This window comes from Mirounga angustirostris, unplaced genomic scaffold (genome assembly GCF_029215605.1).
Source record: "Mirounga angustirostris isolate CCGP_5_RB_7025 unplaced genomic scaffold, mMirAng1.0.hap1 SCAF_12, whole genome shotgun sequence".
NCBI classification, from domain to species: domain Eukaryota; kingdom Metazoa; phylum Chordata; class Mammalia; order Carnivora; family Phocidae; genus Mirounga; species Mirounga angustirostris.
In genome coordinates, this window is record NW_026991720.1 from 43648157 (window position 1) to 43664316 (window position 16160).

At 35.8% G+C, this 16160-nt stretch overlaps 1 protein-coding gene across 6 annotated transcripts in view; it reads left to right on the top strand.

The window, feature by feature from the left end:
* The window catches only part of NT5C3A (5'-nucleotidase, cytosolic IIIA), a 48590-nt gene that overhangs the window by 21477 nt on the left and 10953 nt on the right, over window positions 1–16160 (top strand). For 2 of the 6 annotated variants that reach the window (XM_045864453.3, XM_045864454.2), the window contains one exon: window positions 12571–12625. The exons of 2 other annotated variants lie outside the window; for them this stretch is intronic. In XM_045864453.3, coding sequence (XP_045720409.1) covers window positions 12590–12625 — 36 coding nt within the window. In that variant the 5' untranslated portion in view covers window positions 12571–12589. Of the gene's footprint in view, window positions 1–7786; window positions 8197–8239; window positions 9026–12570; window positions 12626–16160 lie in introns of those variants that run through there. 2 more of the 6 variants (XM_045864451.2, XM_054505239.2) reach the window with 2 other exon arrangements.

Sequence of the window (16160 nt, forward strand, 5' to 3'; positions counted from 1 at the left end):
ACTTCATTCGATATCCAGGGTGGGAGGAGAACATAGCATATTGTTTAAGTAGTTTGTGTAGCTTACTCATTAGTTTATCTCACAGGCAAAGAACGAGGAAGGCTACTCCAGAAAACGTAGTAAGGTGGAATTTTGCCTCAAGAGATAATTTTCTTTTTTCTTTTTTTTTTTTTTTAAGATTTTATTTATTTATTTGAGAGAGAATGAGAGAGAGCACATGAGAGGGGGGAGGGTCAGAGGGAGAAGCAGACTCCCTGCCGAGCGGGGAGCCCGATGCGGGACTCGATCCCGGGACTCCAGGATCATGACCTGAGCCGAAGGCAGTCACTTAACCAACTGAGCCACCCAGGCGCCCGTCAAGAGATAATTTTCATTTTACCTTCCATAAACATGACTTAACATATGCCATGTCTATTTTGTCAAAAGATATAGTAGCATTATATACACTTCTGCTTTCTTATATTTTGGGACATGTAACCTTTTAAAAATAGTATTTGTTTCCTTCTGGGTATGATATAGATTTATTACAGAAAATTTAGAAAATACCAAGGAGCATGAAGAAGAAAATAGAGACACCTGTGACCCTTTTATTCCTCTGTGATGAATGTTAATTGATTTTTATAATATATTTGATTCAGCCATGTTCAATGATTATCTGTGCTATTGAATTTAGTTTTTTACTGGTTTATTACTTAGGACTTTTATATCTATATTCATAAGTGAACTTAGGTTATGTTTCCTCTTTTTGTACTATTTTTGACAGGCTTTGTTTCAGGATTTTATACTAGTTAGTTTCATAAATGGAATTGGATATCTTAACCTTGTTTTATGTGCTGTTAAACAGTTTATCTAGCATGGGGCCATCTGTTCTTTTAAAAGTTTGAAAGAGTTCACCAGCATGACACTTGACCATAAAAAGCACTTTGAAGGCCATTCTTTGATAAACCTATTTTTATAAGGTCTATTCTGATGAGCACACATTCCCTTGTTGGGTATAATATACATTACCAAGAGTTTGCATAGGTTAAATTAAGTACTTTGGTTTAACATACTGAGTTTATTAATATTGAAAGATGATTCAAAAGGAGTATATTTTGTGGTTTCTTCTATTTACATACTTTTAAAACTCAAGTTATCACTTATCATCCATGTAATTTCAAGTAATTCTTTGCTACAAGTTACTCGTTTATGAACTTGAATCTCTCCAAATAATTTACTTCATCATTTTCTTACCTTACTATTTTTTTAAAAAAGATTTTATTTATTTATTTGACAAAGAAAGACACAGTGAGAGAGGGAACACAAGCAGGGGGAGTGAGAGAGGGAGAAGCAGGCTTCCCGCTGAGCAGGGAGCCCGATGTGGGGCTTGATCCCAGGACCCTGGCATCATGACCTGAGCCGAAGGCAGACGCTTAATGACTGAGCCATCCAGGCGCCCCTCTTACCGTACTATATTTTTAAGATTTTATTTAATTATTTGAGAGAGAGAGAGTGTGCAAGAGAGAGCATGAGCAGGGGGGAGAGGGAGAGGGAGAAGCAGACTCCCTGCTGAGCAGAGAGCCTATGTGGGGCTCTATCCCAGGACCCTGGGATCATGACCTGAGCTGAAGGCAGACACTTAACCTACTGAGCCACCCAGATGCCCCATTTACCTTACTATTTTTTAAATGCATTTATCCGGCATAGCAAAAAGAAGATAGTAAGTTAAGTCTTTGTACTCTCCATTTAGAGGTACCAGATATAATACACCAATAACATAACCATTTTTGCCATTTTTAATATGACCCATACCCAAATAGCAATCCTAAACAATACTGTTTCTTTTCAACAGAGAGAATGCCAACTGTGTGTTATGGAAGGAGTCCAAAATTAAAACAAAGTTTTTCTTATTCCATTTCAGGCACAGAGATCCAGATATAATAAAATGGAAACAATTTCAGTGCTAAGTGTCTTGAAATATTAGAACATAGTTCCTTTGAGAGGAGAGCTAGGAAAGACTCCCTTGTTTATGATATTTTCTTACATCCAAGTTTCTTGAACTTGACCTACCTATTGCAACATAAATGTCATTGCCTCTAAAGGAGTTTAAACTACAGAATTTATTACTTTTTAAGTTAAAAAGATATAAATTATGTTCAAGAACTTCGAGTTTCTGAAAATTAAGTCAATCCTAGATTGTTGCAGAGTTTTTAAGAAATGCATTGAGATTAGAACCATAGGTTTTCCTCCGTTTGCATATATGTATACAAATTCATAAATGCAGCAATCAACTTCACTAACAGTCACCTAATAGGATAAGTTTTTGGAATGATTTTAAATGTAAGAAGAAACTTACAGAAAATCTTTACTTCCTGTTCATTTCCCCAAAATGTAATAATTCGTTGTTTCATCTCTGTTTTTGCTCCTTAAACATTTAAAATCATATTCATATAACTATAGGAAACAAAATGAGGGCTCCTGGAGGGGAGATGGGTGGGGGAGATGGGGGTAATTGGGTGATGGGCATTTAAGGAGAGCATATGATGTGATGAGCACTGGGTGTTATATGCAACTGATGAATTCCTGAACTCTACATCTGAAACTAATGATGTACTATATGTTGGCTAATTGAATTTAAATAAAAAAATAATAAATTTTAAAAAATCACACTCATATAAACATTAATAGCATCTGTTTCAATTCTGTTTTGAATAGTCACAGTGCTGAAGTTCGTTGACGTCTTCTTTAGAGAAGTTTTAAGAGAAGTCAAATGCCTAGATGGATGTTTTGCATGTTTAAAAAATAATCTTTCTATTTATACAGCAATTACAGCAATTAGCAGGAGCAAGTTTTGCAAGAGTCCTTATAGAAGACTCACCTGAATGGTTTCCTTATATGATTTTATTGTTTTGTTTGGAATAATTTCCTAGAGTGTCAGTCAAGTTCAGATTGAAGTTTAAAAATACATTCCATAGCCAAATAATAATTGGATTGTGTAAGCTAAGTGAGTTAGTAGTTAAGTCTTAGATTGGATAATTGAGAAATAAATTATCCTTACTACAGGTTTTATGTAGAATTATGAAGTGATTTCTTTCACATTCAACTATTAATTAATGTAGTACTTTTATTCCCTTTACTTCCCTGCCCCCAGATTAAAGGCAAAATGAATGAATCAGTCAATAAGTTACTAAGGTTTAAGATTTGGTTTTCTGTGGGCTTTTTGTTTTTTCAGTATTTCAAAATTTTGAGAAACTCTTTAATGGCAAAATATGAAGTGGTCATTTTTAGCTTTTCAAGTTGGTTGAATAATTGACAGTATCTAAAACGTTGTAACTCGTTCCTCAGAAGTACAAATGGGTATCTCTTTCTCCATTGATAAAAGACAGCCAATTACAGTGTTATAAGGGGAGAAAAAGCTTCCAAAGATGTGAGTCCTGTAGGAGAACTTCTCTGCTCTTTGGCATGTCAGTTGCAGGTGTAGCTTTTCCTTTCAGAGCTTTATGAGTGATTTCTGTTTGTATGACCAAGAGTAAAGAAACGCCAAGGCAAACAGGAGCCTGTCAGAGTCCAGAGATCACAGTTCATTGTGCTGCTAAAAAAGCCTCCCTTTACATCTTCTTACTTCTAAATCCTTTATATTCCCTTTCAAAAACAAAACAGAACACAGTAGCTTAGAGCTATTTGAAACAAAATTCATTTCTTTTACTCAGTACTTTGCTTGTATTTGTGTCCTTGTTCTTTTTTCTTGGCACAGTTTCAAAACATTATTCTTATTCACAGACATTTCTGGCCCTCTCATGTAAATAATGTGTATATTATTGTCTAGAAGCAGCATGATATAATAAGAAGAAAAGTCACATAAGTAGTAAGTAACTTCTCCAGACCTTAGGTTCCTTACCAGTAAAAAGGGGAGAAGTATTATATTTCTCATAAGGCTTTACGGAATAAATAGAATGTATTGTCGGGGAGTAAGAATATCCTGTCCCCTCAGGGTCCTTCTAGCTAGAATAAGAATCAAATTGACATGAGACAGATTAACAGGAGAAAAATCAAACTTACTAGCATACATGTGGGGAATGCACAAAGAAATTCCAAACACTGTCAGGCAAAATGAGGTATATGTCATTCTGAACGAAGGAGAAGGGGGTGTAGGGGTCTGGGTCTTCAAAGGGAAGGAATGCAGTCCTCAGAAAGAATGAAAAAGTAAATGTTTGGTAAACAGATACTTGTTAGGTCACTTGGAAATGGTGGGACAAAGAGAGGACTTTGATCAAAGAGGCCTTGTTTGCTAGGTTCTTCTCCACACACTATACCTAATTCATAGCATAATGTAGTTATCTCTGGGGATAGCTCTCTTCCTGGAGCAGGACCTTTATCTACATTCTTTTTACGCAGTTGTGGAGGGTGGGAGAGTGGGGGTAAGGAGCTTTTCCTAAATCTGCAGGATCTTGCTTGCCTTTAACTCAAAATAATCTTTATGCTAAAGTGAGCCATCTTGGGGCACCTGGATGGCTCAGTCGGTTAAGAGTCTGCCTTCAGCTCAGGTCATGATCTCAGGGTCCTGGGATCGAGCCCCTCATTAGGCTCCCTCCTCAGCGGGGAGTCTGCTTCTCCCTCTCCCCCCTACCCCACCCCACCCCCACTCCTGCGCTCTTTCTCAAATAAATAAATAAAATTTAAAAAAAAATAAATAAAGTGAGCCACCTTAGGGCAGCGTGCCCTTGGTCCCATAGTGTATAAAAGGCCATTGCATGCTTCTGAGATTCTGACAAGTTAAGAAAGTGCTTGAAAAATGTTAGTCCCTCCTGGAGGGACGGCCCACCAGGCATCCCATCCCACCCCATGCATTTATACACACTGGGTGGAACTGATCTTGTGGGAAAAGTTCCCTCTAAGCAGGGAGCAATGCTCCTCTTTCCTCTCTTCTCTCCTTAGGCTAGCAGAGCAGAACACCAGCAGAGCCAAAGCCATCCTCCACCCCCTTGATAACATACTAGCCATCTTTCTTTTCATGCTGTATTTTGTTTTGCTTTAGAGCCAACTGGATTAATTCCTTGTTCTGTCTCCACTGTAGAAATACTGTTTCAAGTAATCCACCCATGATATTGACTAGCTCCGGTTGTACTTTTTTTTTTTTAATTTTCTTTTCTGATTATGGACATGGTTGATGCTACTACTGTAACATTTGTAATAAGCTATTTTTTGTTTCCCAAGGAACTCATTTTATAAAACTCAGGAAATAAAAATGGCCCCTTAATCCCATCTGATACTATCTTATATATTCTATTTTAGACTTTCCTATGCTTGTATAAAGAATTTTGCCCAAAAATTGGACTCTTGCTGTAGATACTCTCATTCAGTTGTAGATCATGTACACCTGAGTGTATCTGTAAATATCGGCCTTACAGAGCCGTAGGGTCCAGTGATTTACAGGCATGGATTCTGAAGTCAGAGAGACCTGAGTTTGAATCCAGTTCTGCCACTTCTCAGCTACCGCCTTAATTTCTTCAGTTGAAAAATGAGGATAATAATAGCACATACCTTCTGGGGTTATGAGTGTTATATGAGATGAAGTATGTCAAGTGTTTGAAATACCTAACACACAGTAAACATACAATAAATTTTAGCTATTTATAATAATCATTTTTGGGAACTGTGTAATCTTATATTTTATGTGTATACCACAATGTATTCACTTCTCTTATGTTAATGAACATTTAGATATTGGGCATTTAGGTTGTTTACAGTTTCCCAGTATTATAAAACAAGTCTATGGGGCGCCTCGGTGGCTCAGTCGGTTGACCATCCCACTCTTGATCTCAGCTCAGGTCTTGATCTCAGGGTCATGAGTTTGAGCTCCATGTTGGGCTCCACTCTGGGCGTAGAGCCTATTTAAAACAAAAACAAAAACAAAAAAACAAGTCTATAGAAGTCTATAGTATATATCTTTGCAACTAAATCTTTGTATACTGCCTTATTTCCTTAGGTTAAAATCCTTAGGATATAAAATTGGTGTGTCAAGGGAAATGTATATTTCTGAAGCTTTTAATAGGATCTCTAAATAGCCCTCCAAGAAAGAACTCTGACTCCAGCATCCTTTGTTGTTGTTGAGAATGACTTAAATCTTAAGTCATCTGTCTAAGTGATATCTTTAAAATTCTTACCATTGCTACCTATATTCATATATTACAGGACAGTTAAGTCATCATATTCATACATAATACAGGAATATTTTCAAAAAGGATCACTTGGTAGCCCTTGAGCCTCCATTAGTCAAATATAAAAGATTTTCCTCATAGAGGAATGTTTCATTGCGAATCTTCTCATCTTATTAAAATAAGATAGCAGTGCCATTTTAACCTTTGGTAGATACCAAGTTTGGATACTTTGTTAGTGGCCTTTTAAAGAGTCATTTAAACAGGGACACCTGGGTGGCTCAGTCGGTTAGGCATCTGCCTTTAGCTGGGGTCATGATCCCAGGGTCCTGGGATGGAGCCCCACATCGGGCTCCTTGCTCAGCGGGGAGCCTGCTTCTCCCTCTGCCTGTGCTTGTGCACTCTCTCTCTCTCTCTCTCTCTCTGACAAATGAATGAATAAAATCTTTTTAAAAAATCATTTAAAAAAATTTTTTTTGTTTTTAATAGAGCATGCTACTTCACAGTTTGATTACTGAAATGCTATGTGGGTTTGATTTCTCTTGAGCATAGAAGAGAGAAGGCAGATGGGGCGCCTGGGTGGCTCAGTTGGTTAAGCGACTGCCTTCGGCTCAGGTCATGATCCTGGAGTCCCAGGATCGAGTCCCGCATCGGGCTCTCTGCTTGGCAGGGAGTCTGCTTCTCCCTCTGACCCTCCCCCCTCTCATGTGCTCTCTCTCTCTCTCATTCTCTCTCTCAAATAAATAAATAAAATCTTAAAAAAAAAAAAAAGAAGAAGAAGAGAGAAGGCAGATATAAAAGTTTATTTACGTAAGTGTAGCTTCCTCCTGTTCCTAATGATAAAGCTTCCCAGAGGGCCCGTAGCATAACTTATCTATCAGGCCCTGACATGTGGTATTAGCAGATTGCAGTCCTGCTACTCGGGTTAAAAGCAAGCCTGGTTCTCTTTAAAAGTTAAAAATATTTTTCTTGGGCGCCTGGGTGGCTCAGTTGGTTAAGTGACTGCCTTCGGCTCAGGTCATGATCCTGGAGTCCCGGGATCGAGTCCCACATCGGGCTCCCTGCTCAGCAGGGGGTCTGCTTCTCCCTCTGCCCTCTTCCCTCTCGTGCTCTCTGTCTCTCATTCTCTCTCTCTCAAATAAATAAATAAAATCTTTTAAAAAATATATATTTTTCTTCATAACAATTTGACTTTTTATTTCCAACAGGAGAATCACTTTTTTTCATTTTTTTAACCTTAAAAATGAGTTTTCATCGTTTATGTTTAGATTTTTTTAGCAAATAAATTTTACAGTCTAGGCAATATGAAGAAAAACATAAAAATCACTTAAATCCCAGTGCCCTGCAGTAAAGGCTCTTAACATTCTAGTGACCACACTTACATGCATCATGTCTTTTCTCCTGTGTCTTAAATGAGGTAATCTTTTTAAAATTGTGATAAAATACACACAACATAAAATTTGCCATTTTAACTATTTTTAAGTGTATGGTTTGGTGGCCCTGAATACACTGACACTGTGCAACCCATCCATCCACCCATCCATCTCCAGAACTCTTCATTTTCCAAACTGAAACTTTGTACCCATTGAGCAGTGGCTCCCCATTCTCCTCTCCCCCAGCTCCTAGCAACCATGACCTACTTTTTTTTTTACTTTGTATTGAAATATAATATTCATACAGAAAAATGCACATACCACAAGTACACTGACAGCCAAAAAACAGGATGAGGAAGGGAGTATTTTTAAGTGTTAATATGGAGGTTCCGTTTTTCTTCGCAGAGCAAGTTGCCAGCCCTAATAGTGCAGATTTACCTTCTCTTAACTGTCACATTTTTTCAATTGATCATTTTCTGTAGACTGGCTGGTGACTGTTAGCTCAGAGCTAGCAAGTGTCACCCGGAGCATAATAAAGCACTGTGTATTAATGCGTCACAAGACCACTTTTGCATAGAGCTTAGCCAAGGCTTTTGGAACCGCCCTCAGTTGCACCTTGTGCTATATTAGTACTTCTCAGACAGGAAGAATTTTCTTTTGCTGGCGTAGCTTGTCCGGTTACCTTCAGGGTAAGTGTGTACAGTTCATGTAAACCAATTAGTTTCTCTGGCTTAACTTTATCTATAGACTCTTATTTGGTTCAGTCTCTTGTTGAAATTGTAAGCATTTAAAAATACAGATTAAGGAAATAAAAATAGAATAAAGCAGTATAATGTAAAACTTTACAGTTTGCAAAGATATGAATATGTAAAACTTTGCAGTGTCTTGGGTCTCCGAAATAACAATTTAAAACATCTAATTTTAAGAGCTTCATGTTTCACATGTACATGTTGAGAAAAAGCAGTGTATCCTCAAAAATCTCTTTTCAAAGGAAAAAAAGGCACTGTAAGATCCGATTTTGTTGTTCATTTAGTTGCTCTGTGACTCAGTTTTGCTGATTGCCACATGCTTTGTGTCCCCAGGTCTAGGAACCGTATATTATGCCTAGTAATAAAGATAATGAATTTTTATTTTGTGCTTGTTTTATCTAAGATATTATGGAATAGGATTCTATTGGTATGTTTTATGAATTGATAAAAGCTGGATTTACAGTCTTTAAGGTTTATAACAAATTGTATATTGAGAATTAAGATTCAAGCATATATTGCTATAAAACCCTAGAATGTTGTGGCTAACTTAGTTTTAAATAATTGGATTTACCTTATTTTTTATAATTGTTTTTTGTTTTTGTTTTTTTTAATCAGGAGAATTAGATAATGCAGCAGACCATTTCTTAAAGCAGTTTACTTGGTTTTTATTGGCAGTCTGTATCCAAGCCCCTGCATCTCTGGATATTGCTTACCACCTATGCTGTTGTTCTAGGACAAATTCAAGGACAGAACTCAGAGTGCGCTAAGGGTAATCAGTATAAATAACTTAATTTCCATGTGCCTTGGTTTACTCAGCTTGAAAAATGCTATTAGATATTAAGGCCATGGGGAGTGAGGAGCATATATGAATAAATTCTGAGCTCTGAAATTATGTATTTTCTTAAGTATCCATAAAATTCTGACTGAGAAGCCAAGTTTTACTATTTAAGAAAATTGGTATAAATTGCCAATTTTTAAATAACTAGCCTTTGAAATTTATTTTTCCTCTCTTCTGTCTCCTCTTCCCTTCCCACCTCAGTTTGTTTTCTCTTTCCCCCAACAGGCTCAGGAAAGACCTGAGAATATTCAGTTTCATTTTTGTCTCATATCTGTATCAAGAAAGTTTCACTTTCCAGTTTGTATATTTTTTTTCACTGCTGCCTTGAAAATCTAATTAGGGAGAATTATTTAAATGATCCAAGAAACTGATGTACAATGCTACTGAAATAACAAACTTATGTTTGATTTTTCTTGTGCTAATCACCCAAGTGTCATTATTAAAAACATAAGTAAGCTTAAGACCAGTAATTACAGGTTGCTGGAAAAGTGCAGCAAAAAATGGATTCATTTGGAAGTTTAGTACTGTTGCTGATACTCTGTCCATATTATAGTAATGCGTGCCTTTTCTTATGTAAGTAGTACACAGTTTACCATTCAAAATTTCATTACTTTATTGCTGTGTCCTGTAAATGTTTCTGCAAGTATCACAACTGAAGCAGGATCACAACTTTTTAAGCCAATGATATTGATGAACTTAATCTTTTTCACTTTCCCATAAGACAAAGTTAAGTGGGCCTTTAAAAATATTCAGTTGGCATTCAGATACTTTAAAACTTGTATAAAGGCAAGTAAAATTTTTTCATGTAGACATAGGAATTTTCAGTCATTGATTTGTCACTGTCTTTTCAAGGTAAAGTTAATGATCTCAGAAGGAAATAATCACAATCACTAAAACTCTTCAGTTATCAAGTTTGTGCTATTCCAATGAAGTTCTTACCTCTTGCTTCAGTCTTTAGCTTTGTCCTACATATTCTGTGTAATGAACACTGTTAGAGCAGAGACCCTAACCTCATAGTGAAAGCACACAGAGTAATTATTTTCTGATTTCCACACTTTCTAGTCGACATTAAAAATTCAAAAGACTTCAGAACTTCAAAACTTCCTATGAAGAGGGTTCATACTTCCAGGCTAGTATTTTCTATTTTTGAACGTGTCTTCTACACTTGATGTGTTTTTTCCAACAGCTCTTCTCTTGAAGCATCTGCAACAGATGACTGCTGGCAAAGTGAGCCAGAACATTATATACCAAGTATAGGTTTACAAGCCGATTGGTTTAAAAATACCCTGCCCTAATTTTCAGTGTCTTCTTTAGAATAGTGCCAGAATGCTGGCATTTATGCCTTACTCTTGACACTTCTGTAATTATAGAGACAATGGGGTGATTTTTACATTGGGACAACAGTATCACTTTATGTGATATTATCTCTGAACAAGGATACATTCTGGTCAGATTGCCAGTGAGGATCGGGAGGAATGAAGGACCTTCAGTTGAAATTTGCATAGAATCCATGAACTAGTAGGTTTACCTATCAAAAATAATGTCCTAAAATTGGCCATTATCAAATTTCTGATGACTCTGTTTTTGTTTGTGTTTTGTTTAAATAAAATATGTAGAGACCATGAGAAAGACAATTATTTTTTACTTACTGACACTGGCTTTTTTCCCCTTATCTTTTTTTTACATAAATGAGCCAAACTTGGTGGTGGGGGGAACAGGAATTGCGCTGCCTGGCTCTGTGTGACAAGAAGAGCTGAGATTCCCAGATATTAAAATGTATTCTGCACTGCTTGAATTCTGTGTTCCTTTGGGCTTTTCAAATGTTTTATAAACTCTACGGTACTTTTCCACATTCTCCTTCCTCTTTTTCAAGCTAATAAAATGATTTTGTTTAAAATAGTGCTTTCCGAGAAATATAGAACCCTGTTCAGATATTAAACATCAAAGGAAAACCATGAGCATATTGTATGCTTTGGTTTCTATAAATGAAGAAAGAGATTCGCAGGCAACTTCTGTGGAATCTTCTTTATTTAAGATCAAGGATCAGCAGAAAGGAAGGGTTACTTAAATTTGACTACAATCATCTAAAGATTACTAACCCTCAAACTACCATTACAGTTACATTTTGGGGGTAGTGATCAAAGTGTTTATGAGTTATATAGAGTGTATAGATAGATAAATAGATATTTCTGCAGGTACTATATTATTTTTTGGATGTGAAAAATTGGAGGTATCTTACTATTTGGAAATACTGTTTACTCAACTTGAAGATGCCATCAATTATAAGACCATTAACTTACTAACAGCTTTTCTGAGGTGGGGGGGAATACCTTTTTATAAGACATTTCCCAATTTTATGCATTTAAAATGGAAGGAGGGAGGAATGAATTTTAGAATTGAGAAAATTTTATGTAGCTGCTACAATACATTTTAATTATAAAGAACACAGATATAATGTCCAACTTTTTTAAGATTATTTATTTTAGAGAGAGAGCAGGGGGAGGGGCAGGGAAAGTCTTAAGCAGACTCCACACTGATCACAGAGCCTGTTAAAGGGTTCAGTCTCACAACCCAGAGATCCCGACCTGAGCCAAAACCAAGAGTCAGTCGCTTAATTGACTGCACCACCCAGGTACCCCTATGATGACCAAATTTTAAGAAAAGTCAGATTTTTTCCCTTTTGTTAAAGTTGCCCTTTTTAAATACTGCTTTTGTTAAAAAAAATTTTACTTACCTAGTGTGAAGTAAAAGTAAAGTCATTGAGGAACAAAAGTAAGTAATCTTCCCTAAGATTGATACTGTAAAAATGAAAAAAAAAAAGATAGAATAATGATAAGAGGTATTTTATTTTATTAGGAGATAGTATAAAAACTATTTCTTTTAGCTTAACAAATTGATATGTATAAATTCCACCCTAACCCATAAAATTATCATTTAGTTAACACTATCACATACTTACTCTGGGCCAGACACTAACTCAGATAGTAGTTGCCTCATTTCACAAAATTAGAGTTCAATATGGGAAAATTGAAGAATAAACTTGACTTTTGTGTATTATGTTTCTCCTTATGTTCTATTCATATCTTCCTCCATTGATTCAGTAATAGCAATGCATAATTTTCCCACAAACTTCATTCTTATATGTAGAGAAAGTATTGATAAAATATTCTTGTAATAAAACATTTTCTTGCAAATATAAACTTTATTCAAATCTTACTAACACTATATAAATTCTTATAGGAGAGCTGCAAACTTTTCATACAAAATTTTTAACTCCAACCTTTGTAAGATAGAGAAAATCTTTGCTGAGCTTCTTAGGAAAGAGGAAAAGGTGCCTTCAGTAACTTGGTATTTAAGTCAAACCAAAAGTACCACCTTACTATGTCATTAACCTACAGGAACAGCCTGAAATATATGTATGTCACGTGTACCTTTTTTCTCTCTCTTTTACTGTGACATCACCTGGGGAAATCCAGAAGATTGGATAACCAAGAAATGCCTAATCAAGATTCTGCTGTACATGTGAAAATGGTGGGTATTTGAGTATTTCCAGTTCCATTTATTAATGGTGAATCTTCACCACTTTTACCTCTGTCTCTAACCAGATCATTAATTATGGGACTGTAACTTTATGCAGGTCTTTCTTCACAGTGTTTGATACACAATAGAACCTCAACTATTTGTTGAATTGGATTTCAACTTACCTTAGAAAATTTTTTTTGCTTGAAATATAATGTGAATTATAGTGTTTCTCAGCATATAAAATGGTTATCCCATTCCTTTTTGTGCTAAATTTTCCTTGCTCAGCAATAACACACTTAAATTATACAGCACGAGATGTTTTAAGCTTCTGAATTAAAATGACAAGTCTTTAAATAAAAAACTTCTTATATAACAGTAAAGCTCATTGCATTATAGACATTAGATTGAGGAAGAAAAAATATAGGCCTTGGAGTCAGAGCTGGCTTCAGATGTTAATTTAGTCCTTAAGAGCTATGATACCCTTGAATGAGGGTAATAATCTCACCTTTAAGGAATTGTATGAAACCACCAAACTCTTGTTTTATTCAGATTTTTCCCAGCTTTATTGAGATATAATTGACAAAATTGCGAGATATTTAAAGTGTACAGTGTGATGATTTGAGATTTGATATACATTGTGAATCATCTTCCCCATGTGGTTAACACATCTATCACCTCACATATTTACCCTTTTTTTGGCAGGGGAAGGAGTGGGGGGTGGAAAACATTTAAGTTCTACTCTTAGCAGATTATATAATAGAGTATTATAAACTGTAGTCACCATAACATACATTGGATTTTCAGACCTTATTCATCTTATAAATGAATGTTCTTATTCATATTTAATGGAAAAGTATGTAAAGTGCCTAATAGAACATAGTAAGCACTCAGTAAATGTTAATTCCCTGTTATGTTAGTGTTTTCACTATGTAAGTAGCATTTGTATGTGTGGAAAAAATTATATCCATTTTCCATATTCATAGTGGTAAAATTGTAAAAAATCACAGTTTCTCCCTCTCTTTTAAAGAGGACAGCTACCCCACGATCACCTTATATCTTCTCTTTCTGTTGTTTTGTTGTCATTCTTCCTCTTCTCTTGTATTTTTTTCTTCCTCTCTCTAGTTTTTTTTTTTTTTCATTTGAGCCTATAAACCAGAACATGACTTAGCATGAAAACAGCTTTGTGTCACAGTTAATAAACCTCTTGTTCAGCTTAGCTGTCCTCATCCAGCATGGGACAGGAGGTGAAGGCTGCCTCAAAGTGCTGATTAAGCTGCCGTTGGTGTAGTTACTGCTGTTAGGATGGAGCATGTGAAATTGCTGTGTTTTTGTATGTTGAATAGTCCAACATTGGCAGTTTCATTTGGTTCAGCCTACTGCATCGTCATGACCTTTGCTTCTGTTGCATGATTAGCATTGAAATTTGTCTCTGATATGTAACATTAAGTCAATCTAAAACTTCTTCTTTTTTTTTTTTTTTGCTTGAGTTGATTTTTTTTTTAACCAAAATTAATACAAGTGATGTAGGAATGTCCTACCATATAAATTGTTGTTACCTGGGTCCCAGAACTCTCTAGCATGTCTTCTTTGGAAGTAAGTAGCACTGTAGTCAACCCACAAAGAGACTGTTGAAGGAAAACCAGCCAAAAAATTATACATACTTATATATATATTTTTTTTTACTATCATTGCATTAAGTTGCACAATTTTTACCTTGGGGTTTGCTTTTCTAAAAATGTTGATACATCTTTTAAGTTGGCAGCTCCTTAGAATGTTGTCCTTAACTTCTCATGACCTGGCTCCAAATCTCTTTCCACACTTTACACACACAAACTCTCTCCCTCCCCCCCTGCCCCCCTCTCTCTGTCTCTCCCACACACAGTGAAGTTCTAGACAGAGCTATTTCTCTTTTCCCCCCACATTAGACCCTGCAGTTTGGCTCATGATCTCAGCATCTACAAATCCTACTTCTCTTTGAAAGCCTAGCTCAGTTGGCTCTTCCTCTTTTGGCCCCAGCAGAGGTAATCACAGTCTCTTATGTTCCTCTTGTATTTCATCTGGGCGTCTGAGCAATGTATTACTTATTCGGGCTCCTGTATTACAATCTATGTTAGAGAACATGCACCTTGAGTTTAAGATGTTTATCTTACTAAAACATTTGTATCTCTTACAGAGCTGCCTTACACTTAATGACTATATGTTGAATGAATGAATTTGGCCTACACTCCCTTAACGTGGAGAGAGGCCAAAAATGTGGTAGACAGGGGGAACTGGCCATCGCTACACTTTAGTAATGCGTAGTCTTCCAAATAAGTCATAGAATGATCCATGTATGTGAATGAATATACCAGTCTGAATAGGTGGCTTTGGATCTATACTTTTTATGTAGTTACATGAAAATTGTAGTGCCCACTCCTTTGTACCAAAGTAGTAATGAAGTCTTTTGCTTGTACCAAATATGAACATTGGGAAAAAAAATATTTCCCCTGAGAACTTCAGACAAAGATCCTTAAGTCATTTAAACTAATTTTTATGTGGTCCAGTTTCAGAGAAATACAGGTAAAACACCATAAGGACAATTTTGTGACTATGCCATGCAGATACTCTGTTATATCTTGTCTCAGTGTATCTGCAAGATAATATCAAATAATCAAATATTGCTCTAGAGTTGTGAATAAAACTGTGTAACTTTGAAATCAACTTCATTGCTTTTCGATTATGGAAATAGACTGATTGGTCTGTACAAATTTCATTTCATCTGTACAAATTCATTCTATAGCCAGAATACATGTATTTTAGGTTTTTGTTAGTCATCTTTAGCATTAAGTCAGATTTGGCTCCAGTCAACCAAAATGCCCTGATTCTTGTCAGGAAAACTGCTCCTTCAGCATTTTACATTGTGCCTTATAAAATGAATTTGTTTTCTTTTGTTTGCAAATGATGGACATTTTTATCCCCTTATTTTTTTACCATAAAATTATAAGTTGAAAAGTTTTGGGACATTTCAAAATAATTTGCCTTTCAGACTTGAAGCATCATTATTTTAAGTGCTACCAAACAGGTGTAGTTTTGTCCAAGAAGAATTATGGAAGAAGGGATTTGAGGAGGTAATGAAAGTATGTGATGTATGATGAATGTATATTCCTGCAGTATACTTCTTAATATTCTGATATTCTGACATTCTTTGACATATTTCATGTAGTATTTTAAAAATATATTTCTTAGGTTGCATTCTAAAATATTTGAGTAAAATGCCCAATATCTCAAGTTTCTGAGAAGTATTTATGATATGCTTTGGTGACATTGTATGTGTATCATGGCGGGGGGTATAAGTATATTACCTTATAACCCAAAGCAGATATAATTATCATTTTTAAATTTCTTACACTTGTGTCCTCTTTCCTATTGTGTTCTCTGCTGCTCTTTCATTTGTTCTCATCACTGTGATTTCACCCTGGTGCTATTTGGGTATTCACTGCTTATTTATCTGAAAATGAATGGCTGTTGCACAGAAGCAGGGATATCAATTCCTCCAGCTTCTGGT